General features: G+C 40.5%; 1 protein-coding gene across 1 annotated transcript in view; it reads left to right on the top strand.

The window, feature by feature from the left end:
* SH3RF3 (SH3 domain containing ring finger 3) overlaps nucleotides 1-21844 on the top strand; it is a 245298-nt gene that overhangs the window by 167655 nt on the left and 55799 nt on the right. Inside the window, exon 4 of the mRNA XM_058851785.1 lies at nucleotides 15153-15521. Coding sequence (XP_058707768.1) covers nucleotides 15153-15521 — 369 coding nt within the window. The remainder of the gene's footprint in view (nucleotides 1-15152; nucleotides 15522-21844) is intronic.

The following is a 21844-nucleotide window of genomic DNA, read 5'->3' as shown; positions in this document are numbered from 1 at the left end:
AGCATGTTGCATAAGTGTGATGGAGAGACATGGATTTGACAGATGAAGCATTCAGTGGATAAGGAATGGTCTGGGTGGTCACATTCAAAGAGTGGCAGTCAACATCTTGATGTCCAAGTGGAGAGCAGTGATGAGTGGCATTCCTTAGGGGTCAGTATTGGGACCAGTGCTGTTTAAAACTTTTGCTGGTGACATGGAAAGTAGGATCAAGTGCACCCTCAGTAGACTTGAGGTTTTCTGATGACACTAAGCTCTGTGGTGTGGTCAACACACTGGAGGGAAGGGATGGCATCCAGAGGGACCTGGACAGGCCTGAGAGGTGGGATCATGTTAACCTCACGAAGTTCAACAAGGCCAAGTGCAAGATCCTACACCTGGGTCAGGGCAATCCCAAGCACAAGAACAGATTTCATGGAGAATGGATTGATAGCAGCCCTTAAAAGAAAGTCTTGGAGGTGCTGGTTGGTGAGAAACTGAAAATTACTCAGGAGTGCACAGTTGCAGCCCAGAAATCCAGCCACATCCTAGGCTGCATCCAAAGCAGCATTGCCAGTGGGGCAAGGAAGATGATTCCCTGCTCTCATGAGACCCCACCTGCAGTGCTGCATCCAGCTCTAGGGACCCCAACATAAGGAAGATGTCAACGTGTCGGAACAAGTCCAGAGAAGGGCCACAAAGTTGATCAGGAGGCTAGAGCACTCTCCTGTGACGGGGCTGGAACTGGATGATCTTTAAGGTCCTTTCTAACCCAAACCATTCCATGATTTTATGCTTATTCTACCATGGTAAATAGTCACAAACATGTCTGAGCTTGACCTTTCGAATTTTTAAAGAATGACAAGTTTCCTGATAGGATGTAGCAATGAATCGGTTTTTTACCTCTTTCTTTACTTCTTATTGTCGCAGATGCTGAAATGGTCATACTGTTTTTATTCTAGGCATAAAGAGATCTGGGAGTGTGTGTGTATGCTGAATGCATGCTTCAAATAATAAAAGTAACAGATGAAGTTGGTTTTTTGCCTAAAAATGTTATTAGCTGTGCCAAAACCAGATGTTTAAGTCTGAAATCCTCTGACATTTTGTTAGGTGTTAGAGCTGAACATTGAAAAAACCAAATTCAAAAGACTAGAGGAAGAATCTGCAAATTAAAAACAAAAATCAGAAACAGGGGAGGATAGTTGGAATTAATTTAGGAATCTCTATCTTTTCCAGATTTTCTCTAGAACACACAGGACTCCTGAAGGCTGACCCTTTTGTGTTTAGTCTGTCCTGTAGAAGAAATTGCATTGGTTTTACTTACTTTATTCCTTTACAAAGTAGACCAGCCATTGTTTATTTTATCTCCTGTTGCATCATTTTTGAATGTAATACTGGCATTCTTTTAATCTGACAAAAGCAAGGGTGCTGCCAGAGGGATTGTCCTGCTTTTACCTCATGTGTGACAATTCTTTCCTTCTGCCCTCCATGTTCCAGGACCACCAGATATATCTGCGTGCTGAGATGAATCAGGGAAGATGCCCTGTTGAGAGCTATTCATTTAAGTTGGAGCTGTTGTTTTAGTTTCCAGTCATACCTGTTTCATCACCCCATTTACTGCATAGTAATGAACATCCATGCTGATGCAGGGCAGAAAGAGGGAAGATAGGAAAGGAGGCCATGTGGTATCTCACACTGCAGAAAAGCATGTCTGTGAGGGCAGCAGCTCCCACCCACAGTTATCCTGCAGCAATTGCTGCCGTTGCACTGTTCTCCAAGCCATCATGCCAAAACAGTGAAGTGAGGAATGTGGGACTTTGTGCAAGCAATCTCTCCCACATTCTAGTTGTCCCTTGACTTACCTAATTATTTTATTAAGTTATAATTTTATGACAAAGTATAGTAGATACTCCATAAACAAGGTTAATAATATTAGTCTTTGTTTAAGTGAGGCTGGAGGGAGTGTCCTGCTCTAAATCTTGCTTTGAAGTCTTCCGATCTGTTTAGACACAATTGAATCAAATTGACAGGAAATTTCATGAGAAAGCTTTCTATAATAGTATTTTTCTGTAACAGAGTTTTTCTGGAAACCTTGGGACAAAGCAGGAGAGGTGCCAGAGCATTCAGACAGTGATAGACTCATGCTGGAGATATTTTCCTCTTACCACATGGCTAAAGGGATGGTACTGAGGGAAGAGGCAGCTCTGTTTCTCAAGAAAGCAACCATGCAGAAGGAGGGAGAGCACTCCCTGATGGTCATCTCCCTTATCCCTTTTCTCTGATCTGCTTCTGTCTCAACAACATAGTAAGGAATTTACAGTCATAACTTCCTCTTGTATCCTTTTTCTTTTCTTTTCTTAGCCCAGGAGGAAGGACTATGAATTTAACCTTTTATAAATAACTTCCTCAGCATCTTCCCTCCTTGCTCCAGTCTATTGCTTAGACTTGCCTGTTCCCAGCCAAAGCCTTTCACTTCCATAGGTGCATCGCTCAGGATAGAGATGTGTGATTATATTGATTTGGTGGATGCAAGGTTTTACTGTCCCTCAATATATGAATTATGGGAGTGGAAGAAGAACTATAGAGATGATTAATACTGAATTCTTGGAAATGTCCCAGGCCAGATGAGATCTGGGAGTTCTTGATACTGGCACTGAGCTTCTCTGTCTTACAGCACCTGGGAGGCTATCATTGTTTAACCCTGGCTGGTTACTGCTTAGGGTCATGCTCTGTCTCAAGCACAAGGTTTTGTCATATGGTGGTCCTTGAAGGCACAAAAGCACTCTTGAGGCTGAGTTTAAGGTCAAAGGCAGCTCCACACCATTCCAGTGACATATAGGTCTGTCTTTGCACGGAGGAACTCTCACTAAGCACATACCAAAGTTTTCCGTGCAGTACACAGTTAAGTGTGTTACTTTGGCCACTGGTTAAAGAGGGGAAATGTATTTTCATGGCAAGTAATAAAGACATTATCAGTGAGAATCACATTCTCATGAAAGGTTTCATTCATTCATGTGGCTGGCAGTTCTACCAGTCTTTGTCCAACCTGATTGCTGAGCTTTTGTAAAGATCAAACTCTTACCAGGTCATACCCTGATTATGGCTACATCCTTTTTGCATCCTTTGCAAATACAGATGTGCCTCATTCTTGACAGTCTGATGTGGTCATCTGCTGCTACTCCTTTCTTTCTTTCTTTCTTTCTGGAGCCTTTTTCTGTTCTCTAGAGCCCATAAAACTTGCCCTTACTTGCAAGCCTTTGCTTACTCATTACTCTCTCTGCCTATTGTCTTTTATTTATTACTGAATGCCAGCTATGGCAATCACTTTGTCAGTTTTTTTAAATCCCGATTTTCTTCCATGGTGCTCTGTTGTTCACTGTTGTGATGAATGCTTCAAACATCTGCATCAGCATCACTCCTCTAGATTCTTCTCTAAAATTGTTCTTGGCTGTGATGGCTAGAGAAGATGTATGTTGTGCAAAATCCTGTTTGTCTTGCTGATAAGACTGTTGCATTATATATTTTGTCTATAACTATACATTGTCTCTTGTCCCCATCCTAAATTGTGCTTTCTTTGGGCCAAGAGCTGTCTTGTTCTGTGTTTACATAATGCTTCTCACAATGGAATTCTGATGTGTGGTGGGAACTTTTCAGCATTTAATGCCAAAATAATAAAAATATGAATAAATGTCTCTGTGTGACTGCATCACATGATGTGGTCACAGTTTGCAGAATTTCAGTTTCCTTGGGACAACTTGTCTCCCTGCCTACAGAATGCAGGTGCAATGCAGGGCAGTCTGTTTTCAGAAAGGAATGTGTTAGGAAAATATTTGAGCTTGAGTAATTCCACAGACAGGAAAAATACCCCCAGTGTTCTGCAGTTTCAGAAAGATTCCCTACTGTGCAGATTTTTTGCTAGCCCATTCCTTTTGCCATCTCAGAGTTCAAACAGCATGGTCTAGAGCAGTGGTTTTCCAAATTCCTTCCACTTGTAGCATACTAGCGTAAACAGCATTTGCATATGGATGTCATAAAAATGACTAATGCTAGCAATCATCACACTTTATTGCAGTAATGTGACACATGTGCCTGAGCATCCTAAACAATCTGCTCCAAGCTCATTTGGGCTGAAGAAATGGCTCACCTCTTATCTAGCAGTGACACCTGTGGCAGTGCAGGCTTGGACAGAAACCAGAACATTGATCCAGCTCCAGATGAGTATACAAGAGGCAAGGGCACTAGCTGCTTCACTGCACTGGGTATGTGTCCTTTACCCTAAACCAGAAATTAAACTCAAAAAGTTTAATTAAAAGCAAGTTCAATGTACTTTTGGCTGCAGCTGTTGCAAGTCAATGAAGAGACCTCTCACTTTGAACTCAGCCTTGCCCCCAATCATATTTTAACATCTTGGATTCTCCAAAGAGGTCTATAAATGGTTCTTTGAGGTGAGGGGCAGTGATTCATGCCATGAGTGTGATGCTGAGTGCTGCCATTTTCAGTCAAGGATTTTCAGAATTTCAGAATTTAGGGAATTTATCACAGTTCACCCTTGTCAGAGTTTTCTTCCACAAGGTGAGGGGGGAGGGTTGTGAACCCAATTGCATCATTGTATAGCACAGAAAACTTATTTTCATATCTTACAGACTGGCTTTCAGTTACTGGTCAAGGTTCCAAAAAAACCGAGAAGTGTCTGTTATGCAGTGTGAAATAGCCACAGCCCAAGCCCCATAATGCCATCCCAATCCATTGTCTGCCTTTTAGCTGTATGACAGAAGTATAGAGGTCTCCAAGGTAAGACAGGGTTATGTAAAAAATGTTTTAAAATAACTGGTCGCTGCATGGAGCAAAAAAGGATGCAAATTAATGCTCCCACTGAGGAAAAAGAGCCATGCTGCTGTACCAGGCGTCAGCACATCTATGCGGGAAGAAGATGCATTAAATGTGCAGGCAATTCAAAGTAGAGTTTGCACTGTAATAACCACAGGAGACACAAACTCGAGCTGTCAAGCCATGTTTCTCTCAGCACAATTGCTTTTTTCATCTGTGTGTATAGTTAAGAAGACCAGTCTTACTGTCACACAAACAATTCATGTATCCTAGTATATTTGCCCATTTCAAATACACATAGTTCATCTCCCATTTCAGAGAAACATCTCAGAACTCTCCCTCCAGGGAGTCATATGATGGTTTGGTGAAACAGCAGCACAGTATGTCCTGACTCATACTTTCACCCCAACTGGCAAATAGATGGATGCATCTCTCCAAAGACACAGCAGTTTTGTGACAGACAGCTGACATCCATTTGGCTGCTTCCAGAGAAACATGCAGTGTGACCCTGGAGCTGATGCAGGAACCCTCCACCACAACCATCAACCCTGCTTTATAGCCAGCTGTAGCAGGAGCTCCATGCACACAGAATCTAACTGCATAGCCCCGTGGGACGTCACACTACTGTAAATGCCCTGTACCACATCCAGCAGTCCTTTTCTGTCTTGTATTTGAGAAGCAGAAGCCAGAAGACTATGTAGCAAAAAATGTCTCTAAATACAGTACACACAGAGCAAAGGCTGTTTATCACAACCTTTTAGTACTAATATCTGCTTGAATTGTATATACCTTGGTTCCTTTTATAATCAATTGAACCAAAACATTTTCTTGGCATTTGCTTTCATTCTTCATTTCTGCTTTACCAGAGATAGAGAGTACAGTGCATTTATTTGTATGCGATCCCCCACAGGTAATCTTCAGTTGCAGGGCATAAAACTTAATTTTCCCCGATTGCACAAGATTTCTTATTCTACGCAAAGTTGTAAATCTCTGCAACAAAGACTGCTTGCTTGCTCAGTGTAGGCAAAGCCTTGCATTACTTGAAAAATTACTTTGGCTTTGCCATGTGCTCCTTGTGTTGCAATTCCAAGAGCCTCCAAGACCTACAAAGATTTATCCAACTTCATGCTTTCTGCAGGTAACATTGATGGTGTGAGGTGATGGTGTAGGTCTTTTTCTCATTACCCACCAGAACACTTTTCTTATCAAATTTATAAAGGACTTCAGCAAATATATGGTTTTTTTCTTTCATCGTTCATATTTTGTCTCATTAAGCTGGAAGCAAATGTTTTCCTTAAAAAAATGACGTATTGTTGCTTCTTTCACACAATCCTGATAATTCCAAAACAGGCATTTTCAAGAACTATTTCCAGGAACAAATATGAAAGTATGAGCAAAAGGGCACAATGTCATGTCTGGTAGCATGCGTGCACAGTGCAGATATCAGGAAGAGAAGGGTCTCTGCAACAACATGAGCATGATGTTCCTGGTTCACAATGCCATTTATAATTACTTGGGGTCACACAACATAATTTGGAAGCCATTTGCTTTAAGACTCCCAGGCCTGGTGTATGCATTAACTCTGAAGACATCCTCTGCCCTTAGTTTGTGATATTTAACTCCCTTAGCTGGTGGTATTGAACCTGTCAATTTTCTGTTAATTCATAATTTTAAGAGTATTGTTGATTACTTGAGGAAGCAATAGCACCAGGAACCTTGTGAAACATTAAGGAAACATTAATTTACATTCATGCAGGTAGAAAGTTGCCTGCAAACTCTGAAAACACAAAACTTGGCTCTTTCTAAAGATATTGCATAGAGTTTACATGTGATCCTTACAGCTCTGCTCCAGGATCTAAACAATCCTTCCTAGCCTGTGCTGAAGTTTTAGGTACAGTTGGCTACTAGTGAAAGTTTTCACAAGTGGAGGGCTTTCTAGATGCAGCACAAGGTTGCTTCAGAGGGCTCCCATCCTTGCACTAACTGGCTGTAACGATACAGAGCTCATACAGCTGCCAGGTTTTGGTGAGGCATGAGGACATGATCTGAACTGCTTCTGAAAGCCTCCTGATTCATCCAGGTCCCCAGCCAAGGTTGCTGCCCAGCGTAAGACTACTCACACTTCTGCTAACACCAACCTCTTCCCTCATGGTGCAGGTGGACACCTGGACTCAGGAGGGGAGTCACAAAGATTTTCCAATATACAAGAACAAGAGTGAAGGATACTCAGCCTAGCCAGAAAGCTGGTGGCTTTCTATTCGGAAAGTTTTAGTGTTGTTTAAGGTCTTCCATGGCCATTTCCCACACAGGGACTTTCAGCCAGGAGTCCAAGTACCCTGCTGAACTCCTGAACCACTGTGGCTTTGGTAATTTCTTGTCTTAGCTGAGAAGCATCATCTGTGAAACAGTTTCCTGATGGACATCTTGTCAAAACAAGCAAGTTCCTGGGATGAGTTTCATTTTTGGATGAAAAAATAGTTTGTCCGTAAAATCTACACAAGCTTCAATAGGGACTCTTCTGGTACTGAAATTGGTGCCAGATGGGCACCAGTCCTTCCACTGTTGAAGGCAGCTGGAGTTTTGCCACTGACTTCAAAGGAATTAGGATCAAGCCCATGAATTCATGACTGCACTTTTTACTTAGCTTTCTGAATAATTTATAAGTAAAAATAGGCTGTATTCTCCCACTCTTTCTGATGTTGAGTAAAGCTGTATTTGGTTATATTTTTTGCTTTCAAAGGAGCTTTGGTGTAGTCATGAGTGTCTCATTATGGAAAAGGGTGTCCATAGGGGACAGATAGAAAGAAAAAGGAAATCCTTAGGCATATCGAAGGCACACAGCAGATCAGAGATTCAGAGATGACAGATGAGAGCAAGAGAGTCCTCATACTTGGAGCTGAAGGCTAAATAGCTAGCATTGTTTCAGGAAGTGGAGGGGGATCTAGAAATCATACTTCTTTTTGGTGAGTTCATCTATTTTTAATGATGTTGCATTTAGTTTTATTTTCTTTCTTCTCAGTTCTTTAGACGTTAGTTTCCATAAGGTTTCTTGCCATGCTTAACTCCTGAACAGACTTTGCAGCAGACTACACATTTCTCTGGGATACACCAAACTTGTTCTCCAGCACTGCAAACCATTTTCCTTCTTAAAACTAGAAAGGGGAAAGAAAAAAAATTCCCAGTTCACCACCCAGGGCTTAGTGTTTACTTCTGCTGCACGCATCATTTATTTTGATTCTGCAAGATCATGATGACACGCTCTTCCAAGCACATGCTGTTCTAATATGTTACATTCCTTCAGCCCCTCAGTGCGTTAGAAGTGACATTGCTGCTAAATGAGAAAGATCTTGTGTTACAGGCAAATAGATTGCTAAGTACTGCTGCCTTTCAAAGACCCATGTTGTAGACAAAAATTATTGGCTTGCTTTTTCCTGAATATACATTGTTGTGTATGTGGATGACCCTGGTTAGGAAGGCTATCTGCTGTAGGGTTTTAGGAAATTCATTCCTAAAACCCTACAGAACATGCTGACAATATTTAGCAGGCTTTTGGAAAAGAGAATGAGACATATGCCTTAACCTATGAGTGGAGGAACAGAACACTTGAAGTTTAAGATGTGTCCTAGGAAAGTATTTCTGCAGCTATCATTTTGTCTGAATCTGCTCAAGCAAGCACATGTACTGCGCTTCTTATATTTTCTGGGTGCATGGTATAACTCTGCTCTCAATCACTGTGTGGGTTTCAGAAATCTATCTTCCATGATGGATAAACCACTTGCAGAAAGTCTGTTCCACATTTTCGTGTTCCTCCCTGGCAATAAATTAGAAAAGGCAATAGTGGATTGTTAGAGATTAATACAAAACCATTAAATAATGTTTTGGTTTAGCTATAGTATTTCCTCTTTAACTGTGCCTTACTAATTACTCTATAAAATGGCATCTAAATGAATAATTGAGGCAAGATTTTGTAGGTTTTGCCAAATTAATTTAAATTGTCCATGGAGTACTTTGGAGGCTTTCTCTAGACACTGTTAAATATGAATTACCAAAACATATAAAAAATTAAAATTATGGATACATTCAATATGACTTGGTTGAAGAACCTTTCGCACAAATTTGTCTGCTAATATCCCACTGGTAAACTCGTGGAATTGCTGTGTGTCCTCTGTACTAACTTACCAAAGAACATGTAAAATATTAGGTAAAGAAAGTATTATGTACTTCCTCCTAATGTCCATTTGAATCAAAGGCTGTTTTGTTATTTGGCTACAGCAGAAGAAAGATTGTATCCTGGATTTACTGGTAGGGATAATAGTAAGGAAAAGCTGTTTTAGCTTTCTGAAAGACTACTTTTTGAGTCTGAAAATGCTTTTACAGACACAGTCCTCTCAGGAACCCAGCAGAGACAGAAGAATCTTGTATAGTTATACTCTTAGTTACTTAATAATCTCACTGTGCTTCAGAACATAAATTATAATACTAGCAAACTAGTTTAATGAGGGCATATGAACTTAATATTTCCTGAAAGTACCTACTTTGAAGTGAAAATGCAGTAATAAATTCAGACTGTTTATTTTAATCACAAAATCAGATATGGAACTGCAAGTTGCCAAAGTCTCCGCAAGGCATAAAGTAGGGATGTACATGATCTTCTCAATATTTATGAACAGCAAAGTATAAAAATCAGCAGTCTCTAGGTGAAAATATTTCCAGTCTTTCAGGAGGACATTGTGAAAATGTTTTATTAATAATTTTAATTTTGTTTTCTGCTCTGCTCAGTGGTTCCTTTCTAAAAATTTGAGCATGATATTTTTTCTTTCCAATTTGTTCTTTTGTATTAGGTATGTAGAGATTTGAGGGGATTTGTAACTTTTTTCTTTTAAAACAGGTTTGAGTCTTATACCTGTATTTCTTTTCTATATGTTCTGATCTTATACCTGTATTTGAGCAGCACCATTCTTTAGCTAATACTTTCCATACAGACAGAAAAAAAGACTTCGTAGCAAATGGAAGTCTTTATAAAGTGTACTTTCTGGTCCAAATTGGCTCCAATTTATCAAAATACTGAATCACATGTGTAAAACTGAGAATTTAAGAAATCTTTTCTTATTTAGAAAAGAATGACATTTTAATCATACATTAGTAACACTTTGGTCTGCACAGTATCAAGTGCATGTTGAAGTATATTTTTAAGTCACACAGTGAAGTCCTCTCTTTGGTAGGGCACATGTCAGTCAAAAATTAATCCCTTACCCAGGGATTCAATGACTAGAAAGTAAGAGTATTCAATATCAAAATTGTCCTTCTTACAGAAGACAGCACTATCAGTGAAACGCCACAACCCAGGAGCCGCTGTTGTGACCACAGTGTATCAAAGTGTCCCTTGGAAGTCTAACCCGGGATAGAATAATTTTGCCAGTAACATGGATTAGTAAATGCACTGGCATATTTGTCAAGGGAGATGTAGTAAGGATTAATTATTTAAATCTGATTTAAATTTCCCATGTTTCTTTCTTGTTTGGTAATAATAAAAAAAATAAATTCCAAAGTAATAATTTTCTATTTGAACTAAACCTAGAGTTAATTGTCACCCACGCTGGACAAGAAGTAGATTTTCCTTACTCTTCATTCCATCTGCGTTATGTAAATAGGTGCATAATGTTGCCTATTGAAACTGTACTTCATTAAGTCATATCAGGATATAAAGAACATATTTGATCCCACATGGGACCATCAGTATAGATGACAGCTTCTCTCCTGTATCTGCTCATCCTTTTAAAGAGAAATATGTTGAAACCATTTACAAGTGGTCCTTTTTAAAACAACATGTATTAGAAATTAGAAGTGTGAGTGCATATCTGTGTGTGCAAGCCCATGCAACAGAGACTGAGAGAAACTCACCATAATAAATTCTGCAGAAAAAAAAGAGAGATTTATGTGGAGACTATTAAAAAATAATTTTGGCAGTGGAGAAGTCCTGAGTGATGTAGCTTAATATTTGTCACCTATGTGGTAAAGTCACAAGTATCTAAGACAGTCATATCTAAAAGCCAGAAGAAGGCAAAAAACCTCTCCCTTAGTTCATATCACATGAGCTCTCTGCCTGGATGCTAAAGTCATGACAGCTTGCATTGTGGCAGGGTGGAGGGTATGGCTTCCTGATCAAGGCCACCAAATCTTTAATGAACAGCACTTGCTTACTGCTCCCATTGTAGGAAAAGGTTGTTTGGCAGTGAACAAGGCTCTGTGCACAGAGGTATCCACTTCCACCCTTCTTCACTGCCAAAACCAGATGAGCTGGAGCTGTCTCTGGTACGATTGCTCACAGCTGGGGAAGGTCTTCCTGAGAAATAGGCACAGTACCTCCATGAACTGAGACTGGTGCATCCTTATCTCAGCATGCAGGACTCAGAGCCAGTAATTACTGAGACCCTGTGAAAAGTTTTACTGCACCGTCTCATCACATCTCCTGCATGATAAAGTCCCTCAGATAATATAAGGCTTGCTGTTGCAAGATTTTGCATTTCTAGACAGGATTGCAGGGCTGCTGGGAATGTTTGACTGGTTTGGCACTCAAATCCAAGCCTTATCCCTCTAAATCCTATGTCAAGTTTTCTAGGACATCCCCTCTATAAAGAACGGATTTGGGGTAAAATTAGTCTCGCTGTAGTCTCAAGGGCACGAGTCTCAAGCCACTTTGGGCTTAGCGGGACCAGAAATTCAAATATAGGATCTTTCTAGAGAAGGGATCAAAACTGAGTGAGAAAGTTGAGTTCTGGTATTAGAGATTGTCATAAGAGCTACAGGCTTCCAAAAATGTCAAATTCCTGACATTGACTGTGGGTCAGAACTTTCCATTAAGTTTTTCATCTGGAAGTAAATATGCCTGAAGATCAGATGACAGACACCAGAAAGCAATGTTTGTTTACATATTCAGAGTTCAAAATAAGAAATTTGCAATCATGTTTATGTTTAAAAAGGTTTCTAAAAGTTTTTTGTGAAGAGGAAGAACTGTTTGCTTTTACAAAGTAGTAAGCAGACTTTTCTCTGGTATTCATAGCCTATTTGGGAAGCACTTTCCAGCATTTGTGGGCAAAGCTGTTTAAAAACAGTCCTCTACAAAAATAAAGTCATAAAGCTATAAAGCATTTTTTATCTTGGCAGACCAAAATAATTTTTTCCCAGTATTTCAGGAAGCCTCTGACATTCTCAGAAGTACATTAGCTTGACTGTTTGGGGAGGAGTTTTCTTTCTGTCTTTAATCTTCTACCAATACTGAGATTTACTTTTGTTTATATTTTTTATCACTTCATGTTTAGATGCTTGCTCTGTTATTGACATTTCAACTAGATGGTGCTTTGAACAAAAAAGTAAGGGATTTTGTTGTTTTAAAAAGAATAGCTTCAGTGTTAAATTGGATTCCAGACAGTGGAATTTATAATCTAATTCTTACAAGAGATTCAGAGCTTGATATCAAGAGCTGGAGCACTTTATTGTACACATGTAACATGTTGTAAAATCAGAAGTTTTAAATTCTTTTTTTTTAAACTCTGCTTTTTCCTATCTCAAAGAGTTAAAATATATTCTTTTTCCTCTTACTGTCAATTAGCAAAAATTTCCTCACTCTCTGCTGTCGAAGACTCATGCATATTTGATAGCTTTATCATTTTCTCCTTAATATTTCAAGTAATTCAGCTAAACTATCTTCATCAATGGGGTAAGCGGAGCTGTAACACCTACTTAAGGGAGGGGAGCCATCTGGTTTCCTTGCAACTTGGAGCCTGCTGGCAAATATTAGGTTGTACCAATTTAGAGCATGATGAAGTGGGAAATAATGGACATTTCTGAAGAATCTGAAATAGGATCAGCTGTTATTGGCAAAAATTGGCAGGTGCAGTGCACTCTGCTGGCTGTAAGCGTGGTCTCAAGTTGGAGAGTGCAGCTGGGAAAATGACTTGTTAATTGAATGGTTGCAGGACTCCCAGCAGCCATGAAAGTAGTGAAGCATCATTAATTGGAGGCTCTTGGTTGACTTAGTGGAGGCTGTCACAGAAAGAAGGATCCTGCAAGTTGAGGTTTACTTTCTAGGTGTTAGTGTGGTTTTTGCCTCTTACACTGAATGAGTCCTCGTGGAGTCAGAAGTGCTTTCAAACTCAGGATGACTGGCCTAAGGCTAGCAACACCTATTCTTTTATTTACAGTGTGGTAACAGTGGTTGGGAGTTATAAAAGATATGCAATTACATATTTGTTTAACTGCACATTTCTTTTGTTATCTTTCCCTTCCCTCTCTTTTTCCCTTTTATTTTCACTTGTGTTAGGCTTCAAAATTGGCTTGGAGCAGAAATTTTTTTTTTTTTTTTTGTTTTTCATTTAAAGCCTTGGAAGACCTTGTCCTCAACTGTTTTTTGGATGCTGCCATAATTCATAAAAGTAGTTATAGAAAAAAAAATGGCCTAGTTTTGTATTACATACACCTTTGGTTTATGTGGGTCTCAGAATAGCAGTGAATGCAAAAGCATGTGTGCATTAGCTGTGGCTCCCTTTTTCATATGTTGTTTTTATTCATTAAATGCAAACATATTGTGGTGCATCCTAGTTTAATATAAAGGTCTGTTGGCAAAATGTGGCATTTTCCATCAGCTGTTAACATCCCTTGAGGGAAGATGTATTGGCAATGAGTGCTGTGGAGAAAGCACTGCTGACTTCAGAGTGCACTTCTTGTGTCATTAGTGACGGTAGCATCCCTGTGCACCTAAAATCTCTCCAGGCATGTACAGTGTAGCTTCCCTGGATGAGTTATGAAGGCTGGGAGGTACGACACTTCAGTGACAGTGTTGTGCCACCCAACATGCCTCTGGCCTGCATAGACATGAGATCATCTGTGAGTGTGGATTGGATGAGGAACAGTGGGATGAAGGCTGTCCTGAGCCTCCTAGTGCAGTGTTCGTGGGCTGTAGGTCAAGTATTAAACCCTTCAAGAGAACTGATGTGCCGTGGCGACGGAAAGCCCAGAGCACCGCAACTTCTCTAGAGACAGCCCTGAGAAGGGCTGGGCCGAAGCGCGTGTGAGCGACTTCGGCGAGTCGAGTGATTTAGCTCAGCTCAGCGGCGGTGGCGGGCAGGCAACACGGGAAGCAGGGACAAGAAAGCTGGTCCAGTGTTCCGCAAAGCACAAACCTTTATTCAGGCAGAGCTTCGGCGAAGGGTGCTGGCAACAGCAAATCTACCGAACAGGGGAAAACCTGGGATATTTATAGGAGAGGAGAGGGGTGGGGGGAAGCCCGAGATACCTGTATCGGGGTGGGACAGCAGGGGGGAACACCAATGGGGCACACCAGTTTAACATATCTAACTCAAAGACCCCTGGGAGCGATACATTGTGTCTCTCTTACAGAGAAGTATCTTGTCTCCAGGGCAGATGAGGATCTCGGGCCCAGCGGGCTCCTGATGAGACCCCTTTTTCAAGCTGAACCCTGAGCAAGTCTTCCAGTGGCCATCAAGCTCTTCCAAAGTTAGGTGATACAGTTAGGGAAAATGCCATCAGTTTGCATCTGCATTTAGATAACCTGTGTTAGGTGGGAGGCAGGGATATGAAACTGGGAAGATTTGGTACCTGTACTCTTGACCAAAAAACCTGTGTGGCAAACACCAAGCACAGGCTTGCGATGGAACTGTGAATAGCAAAACTTGATCAAGAAGCTCCTGCCTCCTTCCCTGGGCTCTGACTCAGCAGCCTGGGACAAGCTGTTTTGGGGAATGGCATTTTTTAAAATGGTGTAGCTTGATGTGGGCAAATTTATGGTGCCTGATTCTAGCTTAACTCTTCTGGAGGCTTACTTTGCCTCTTTTGATCTTCCTGGCATTAACAAGTGGGTGGATATAATTCACCTGGCCCCATAAATCAAATAAATTAATAGACTCATAGAATCATTTAGGTTGGAAAAGACCTCTAAGGCCATCCAGTCTAACTGTTAATTCAGCACTGCCAAGCCTACCCCTAAACCATGGTTTTGAAGTGCCATGTCTTTTAAGTCTTTGAAATACCTTCAGGGACAGTGATTCTACCACTTTCCTGGGAAGCCTATTCCAGTGCTTGCCAGCCCTTTCAGTGAAGAAATTTTTCCTGATGTCCTATTCTAAACCTCCCCTGGCACAACATGAGGCCATTTCCTCTTGTCCTGTCAGTTGTTACCTGGGGGAAGAGGCCAACCCTCACCATGCTACAACCTCCTTTCAGGTGTTTGTAGAGAAAGATGAGGTCCCCCTGAGCCTCCTTTCCTGCAGTGGAGGGAACCTTATCACTCTCTACAACTCCTTTTTTATCTTTACCTTTTCATCCCCACACAGCTGAATGAATCTGCCAAGCAACTCATGGAAATGGACAAGACGTGCTCGGCTGCCGCCTCGGGCTGTGACATGCCACTGGCGACGGAGACGGTGGCAGTGGCAGCGGCAGCGGCGGTGGGTCTGGCACCGTGCTCCACGCTGGCCGGCGCGGGGGCTGCTGGAGCGGCCCAGCGGCAGGTGGAAGGCAAGAAGAACGCCAAGAAACGCCACTCCTTCACGGCCCTCAGCATGACACACAAGTCCTCCCAGGCTGCCAGCAACCGGCACTCCATGGAGATCAGCGCCCCTGTCCTCATCAGCTCCAGCGACCCACGGGCAGCTGCCAGGATTGGGGACCTGACCCACCTCTCCTCCAGTGCCCCGGCCCAGGTAAGGTGGGGTGCAGGTGGGATTCGGGCATCCTTAGCAGGTGGCACACCCTTGTGTCACCTCTTCCAGACTGGCTCACCCTCACATGTACCAGTCACATGGTGCTGTCATCCTGGTGTGGCAGTACTTGGCATCTGCCATTCCTATCCTTGCATTAATCAGTGGGCAGTCATGAGGAGCCAGAGGATAAGGCCAAATTGGATTCACAATAGTGCAATACTTTAAAAAACAAAAAGCAGTCCTACAGTTTGTTAGAAGTAATGCAACTGTTGCACCAGGTTCTGTTGTAGAAAGGAGTAATTTTGAGTGATCCCATTACCCTGAACATATCTGTTACTCTGCAGGGTAGCAAAGTCAGTATGAAATTCACATGCTGGAGAGAAAAAAAGATTTTTGGAATAATTATTTCTGTACAGATCACTGGAGGACGAGCAAATGTGCTGTACTTTGACAACTGTTGTACCCAGCAAGTAACTGCCGTTCAGAAAAATCCAAGGGGCTTTTAAACCATCACACATGGTTTAAAAGTGGGGCTAAAGTTTTCACTATGTTCTCTTGATTGTAGGAGCAGCCTTCAGAAAAATGCTTTCAAGATTAGCAATAAAATCAGAAGAGCTACAAACATGAATTTACCTGTTTTTTAAGCCTTCTTAGTTAGGTCTACAAAAAATACAGAATTTAGCTCTTACAAAATGCACATTAAAATTGCACAACTATACTTATATAACTATTAATCCCATAATAATAGGGGTTACATTTTAATTTAAAATGTCAGAAATTCAGTCTCTTCTCTGCCATTTGCTAAGACCTGACATAGCTCTGAGGTAATTAATGATGCTTCAGCCTTAGACAGAACATCAGTTCAGCACTTTTCTTTTATTCACAAGGCTGAACGCCAGCCAGAGTAGCATAAACAATGGGCCCTGTGAGCTCTTACATCAAGGTATTCAGGGCAGTGAGAATCTTGTCTTCAGATTTTTTGCTCTAAAATGCTTTTGCCATTTCTAAGGTAAATGCCCTGTATGTCTTGTTCAGGGTTTGACATCTTGACAAATCTGCAAACTGATTATACTACTGCTTCAGAAGTGTTCAGGGGTGTTGCTGAGAGCAAGGGCAGGTTAGGAAGGCTGTGCATGTAGCTGCCAAACTCACCAGTGAGCTCTGCTGCAGTAAAATGTCTCACCTTTTCTTTCCTCACTTGAAGATGACCCTCTCTGTCCTGCATGTCATTGTCACAGCCCTTGAGTGGTTCTCTCTATAACCATCTCATGCCCTTGCTGGTTTGCAACAGCAAATTCAGCTGAAGTTTATTTCTTATAATGGGAAACAACAAATTTACAGTTTCAGTATCTAACAAATTTTTTCTTTTTATTTTTTTAACTAGAATGTAAATTTGTTTTATTTTGTTGTTATATCCTATCTTTGAAATTTCCAGGCACTTTTTCATTGCTTATTTAATAGATCTCTTCATAAAAAGATATAAAGGAATTTTTTTCAGTTTAGTAGGTATGAATTTCTCTGGAATATATCAGGATTAGCATTTAGCTTGCAGGAGGATTCTACATTTTGAAAAAGTTCAACACAGCCTTATAGCCTGTCCTTTGAACAAGCAGAATTCAATTACAGGAGTTCTTGAATGGCATCCAGTCCCCTACCTCAAGGCAACCGGCTGGTGCCCAGTGAAACAGCCGCCTCAAAACAGTCATCAGTTTTCCCTGTAGACCTGAGGCACCTGCATCTGGAGCACCTGTTTTCTCTCTGCTGACATGAGAAGAAACAGAGACACCTAGGGCTTACTGCCCTAAGTTATTGCAGGAACTTAAAATTTAGGTGCAAATTTTACATGTTTCAGTAAATGTAGCACATATTCCACCCCTAAGAACTTATTTCATGTGTAGTGCTTTATTCTTGTGGCTTTTGTCAATTCTTGTGAATTGAAACCAGACTTCCACACTGAGCTGACATGTTTTTTTTGTTTTTATGAGTCGTTAGACTATTATAAGGCTCCAGGAGGGCACAAATTTCTGCATATTGTGCACTGACATGCAGACCAGACTATGAAATCATGTTTTGAAAGTAGTTCTGCATATCATTAATTTAATAATGGATGACTGCTGGCCTTCCATAATGTGTTTGTTCATTGTTCTTTAAGCAGAACCAACTCAGCTGTTTTCCAAAAGCCAAGATGTATTTTGAAATGAATGATGGTCTTAAAAACATCTTCACTGACTACAAACTTTGGGATGCTTGAAAGGTAGAAGAATCAACTTGAAGTCACCCCAGCTGGATAAAATAGTGACTGGAATTCCACAATAGCCCAGATATAAAACATTTAATTTAAAAGAGGCAATGCTGGAATCCTAATTTTACCTGCAACTAAATTTGCTTGTATGCTTTCTGCTGCATGCTGAGCATCACTCATTAAATGTAAGATGTCCAGCTGAAAGGTAATAGTGTCTGTCCATCATGCAGAATGTCCTATCATACTGGCAAAAGGAATTTTTATTGAAGATTTAAGTAGTGCTGCAGGTCTGTGATGGAGCTGAAGCTGAATTAGGTTGCGGGTGCAGAGGAGTGGTTCGTAACTGAGATTCCTTGGGGAGTGGGGAAGGTCCCCTTGGACAGTAATCATGCCTAGGCCTCAGATGGCTTGTCTTGCTTCCATTTTCACCCCTTATGAATTATTCGTCCCTGCCAGTTGAAAAGGTCATGGGTCAGTACTGCTCCAAATCCCCTGGATTTTGACAGAAAAAGCATCTCATGAATAATGAAGTATGGCTTTGTGCACACCAGGGTAACAGCTGAGCAAAGGAGAAAGGATCCTCCCTGTGAACTTCTGTGTGTGTTTTGAACAACTCATCACCGTGCACAAGAAGTCAATTTGTATCTGCAAGTATTAGTACAAGCTCCTAACCAGAGGACACATGTTCAGAAAAAGCTGAGAACAATGTCTTGCATGCTCCCAGTCCCAAAGAGTGACAGTATTTGAAATGAAAAATGTTCCTTGAGGTGTCTTGCTATATAAATCATTTGGAAGTGTGTCCTTATCAGTTATTTAGAAGTGCTGAATTTTAGCTGAGAAAATGTAATAGCAGAACTCCGGTTGAGCCTTGGCTGATAACCTAAATGTGCTGACCATGAGAGGCATACAGATTATACCTAAAATCCAGACACTAAAAATGAACCTTGAATTTTGAAGTGCACAACAAACTCCAAGAAAATAAGTCAAATTCAGGTATTTTTCAGCTTTGGCTTGGAGTCCAAATTTTATCCAACTTGCTCTGCTGCTGACTGTGAATGACAACTGACTGAATACAAGAGCAAGACAGGTGAAACCAAGAGCAACTATTTCAGGAGGCAACATCAGTCAAAATGGCAAAAGAGAAGAAATATTGGTCCAATCTGTCTTTTTGTAATTTAGATCAAAATATGTAATGAAAAATGCATAAGAGCTTTTGGTAAGGTCTAACATAAACTAATTCTTTTTCTTTGTACATTTCCAGTTCTATTTATAGCTATTTATAATTGATTCCAGACATTGCCTATTCTAAGTAAGTGTATCTTTGGGGGCGGGGGGCACGTTTTAGGTGGGAAGGAGTTAACTCCTTTTAAACAGAAAGTTGGGGGTTTTTTTGCTTTTTTTTTGCTTTTTTTTATTTTTTTTTAAATTTTTTTGCTACCAGTAGGTCTCTGGATATACTCTGTGCATATTGGGATATATTACATTATTTGTCAAAACTGTTGCAAATTAAGCTCATGAGCTGACTTAGTCTACGGACTGATTACATAAGGTACCAGGAATCCAGGTCAAAGCAAAATTGTCTTTAGGGAACTACCAGGTTAGAGACCATGTCTTCTCTTTTTCCTGTCACAAATATATTTTGAAAGATTTATCAAGAACCACAAAAAACTTAATTTTTTACAGGAGCTAGGAAGAGAAAGTTGTGCTTTAGAAGGGTTATTCAACTCTGCATGAAATCCCATTGCCTGTAAAAGAAAAACAATATTTTTTTTCCAGATGCTCCTCAGGGTAGTAACCTGAAAACATTTTGCCACTGAAATAATTTTTGCACATAGCTAATCTGAGGCTTTACAGTACCTGCCAGTCAATTACTGGTTTGGAAGTCTCAAGAGCAAGTGAGACACTGTCTTGGTATTTACCCGATACTGTAAAATCCTGTTCATCTGGCACATGCTATGTTTACATGTATGACATTTGAGCAGAAATTACTAAAGTATATTTTCCTCTTTTTTTTCACTTGGAGGGTTTATTTATTTACCACTCTTTTCTTCCTGGAGGGGGACTTCCTACAGGAGGCATTGCACAGGATCCTGATGAATTTGTTGTAGTTATCAGAAGGACAATTGTGAGTGTGGGATTAAATTAACATCTTTTACAGGTCAAGCTTTCACTTGAAGCCTTCCTGTGTCCCTGATTTTTTGTGTTCTTTGATCCCAGAATTTCAAGACACTATTTACTACAAACCTATTTAAAACCTTGTGGTGAAGAACTATACCTCGAGTATAGTCTGAGAGAAACCGCCTGAATAAAATATAATTCTCATGATGCTCATCACATGATGCTTAATTAGTCCTCATTTGGGGGAGCTGAGAAGCTGTGAGCCAGAATAATCAGTGCTTTTATGGATGGTAATGCCAGATGAATCTTCAGAAGAAAATGACAAAAATGTTTGGTTTTTTTTTTTTTCTTTTAACTTTCAGGCATCATTAGATTGCAGGATGGGGGAAATGGAAGCTCAGGAAATTAATTTACTTGACTTATCCAGCTCTCTGCATAGCTCTATGAGCTACCGAGAGAAGACATAATCCAGAGTTTTTGGTCTATTACAAACCAAAATTAACCAGGGCCAACCTGGTCCTAGAACAAGCTGGCATAATACTCTGCCTCACCTTCATCCACAGCCACAGATACTTGCAGGTTGTAAGAACCCCTCAGTAAATCATATAAATTTAGCTCCAGTTTTTGCAGGAAGGAACTGGGTATTTATGCAGCTATTTATGCAGCTGCAGCTGTTATCCTGTACATTTGTTTGTTTTTCACACACACCATTATGGGGAAAAAAAAAAAATTCTTCCTCTAGAATTGATAAGTCCATTTCAGCCCCCACTTTTATAATTAGCATTTGATGAGGCTACTTGATCTTGCATGTAACACTTTTCATCAATACTTGGTGTCACTATCATGCATTAAGTGCTAATACATTATTTCTAGGAACATTAAGGTTCAGAATGATCACCACAGTCATTGTTTTATGGAGTCAGCAAATTAGAGAAACGAGTCACAGGATTCTTAAAGACCATTAGCCTGTTTTTATGATATTTCCAGAGGATGGTAGATCAACTTATGTGAGTTGAATGGGTGTTTTTCTCTTATTTTAAAGTAATATTAAAGAGAAATATAAAGTAAGCTGTAAATATGCATTCAAGACATTAAAAGAATTTTTCCTGAGACTTAATGAATGTGATAAGTGCCCTGTGGTGAGAGAGTGCCGGATTTTCTTTGAAGTCAAACTGAGAATTCTGGTTGGTGATTTTCTAGATGATAAGAACATTCATCTGATAGCAACAATTACTTTTCAGTGAAGGCTACTGCAACCTGCAATATCATTGTACTCTGTTCTTAGCTTTATCACTGTCTTTTTGACTTCTATTCCGATCGAAGACTGAGTCCCTTGCTTCTGCAAGGCACTTCACTAATCCCTACAGGCACCATGTCTTCAAATTAAACCACAAATGTGGTCTTAAAGTACTGGTGAAAATCTAAAGTAAATCTTCAAGGGAAAGAAAAATATAATTTATGCTGGAAGTCCAAACCAGTAATTCTTATGCTCCCATAAAAGTGTGGATGGGAAAAGAGAAAGTGAATGAATTTGAGAAGATGTTTCAGCCCAGATGAGTAGTTGTTACCTTTAATTTCTCTGGGTTTGTCAGTTATTTTTGGGGTGAAGTTGTGTTTCAGTGGTCACAAGGAAGCTGTTGTGTTTACGGAAAAAAAAGCAAAAAGTCCTTTTAACATTACTCTCCAGCCCATGAGTACATAATCACCTACTAAGCAGAGTAGCTGGTGATAAAAACAGCATGAGCTGGGAGTGAAATACTTGTCATGCAGCACTGTTGTGCCTGTGTGTATAGTCTGGGGGTTTTACTGAAGATTTTGCCTTGCACAGTACAGGTGGTGCTGCTGGGCTACCAATGGGCAGAAAGAAGGAGAAGTTAGTGCAGAAGGATCTGGAGGTGGTTTTGAGCACACATTTGTGCAGCTGCTTTTCCCTGCTGGCTGACATCTGGGTCTGTAGTGTCCA

The sequence above is a fragment of the Poecile atricapillus genome, chromosome 1 (genome assembly GCF_030490865.1).
Source record: "Poecile atricapillus isolate bPoeAtr1 chromosome 1, bPoeAtr1.hap1, whole genome shotgun sequence".
NCBI lineage: Eukaryota > Metazoa > Chordata > Aves > Passeriformes > Paridae > Poecile > Poecile atricapillus.
The sequence above is the reverse complement of the archived record's forward strand: the minus strand, read 5'-3'. Positions and strand labels throughout refer to the sequence as shown.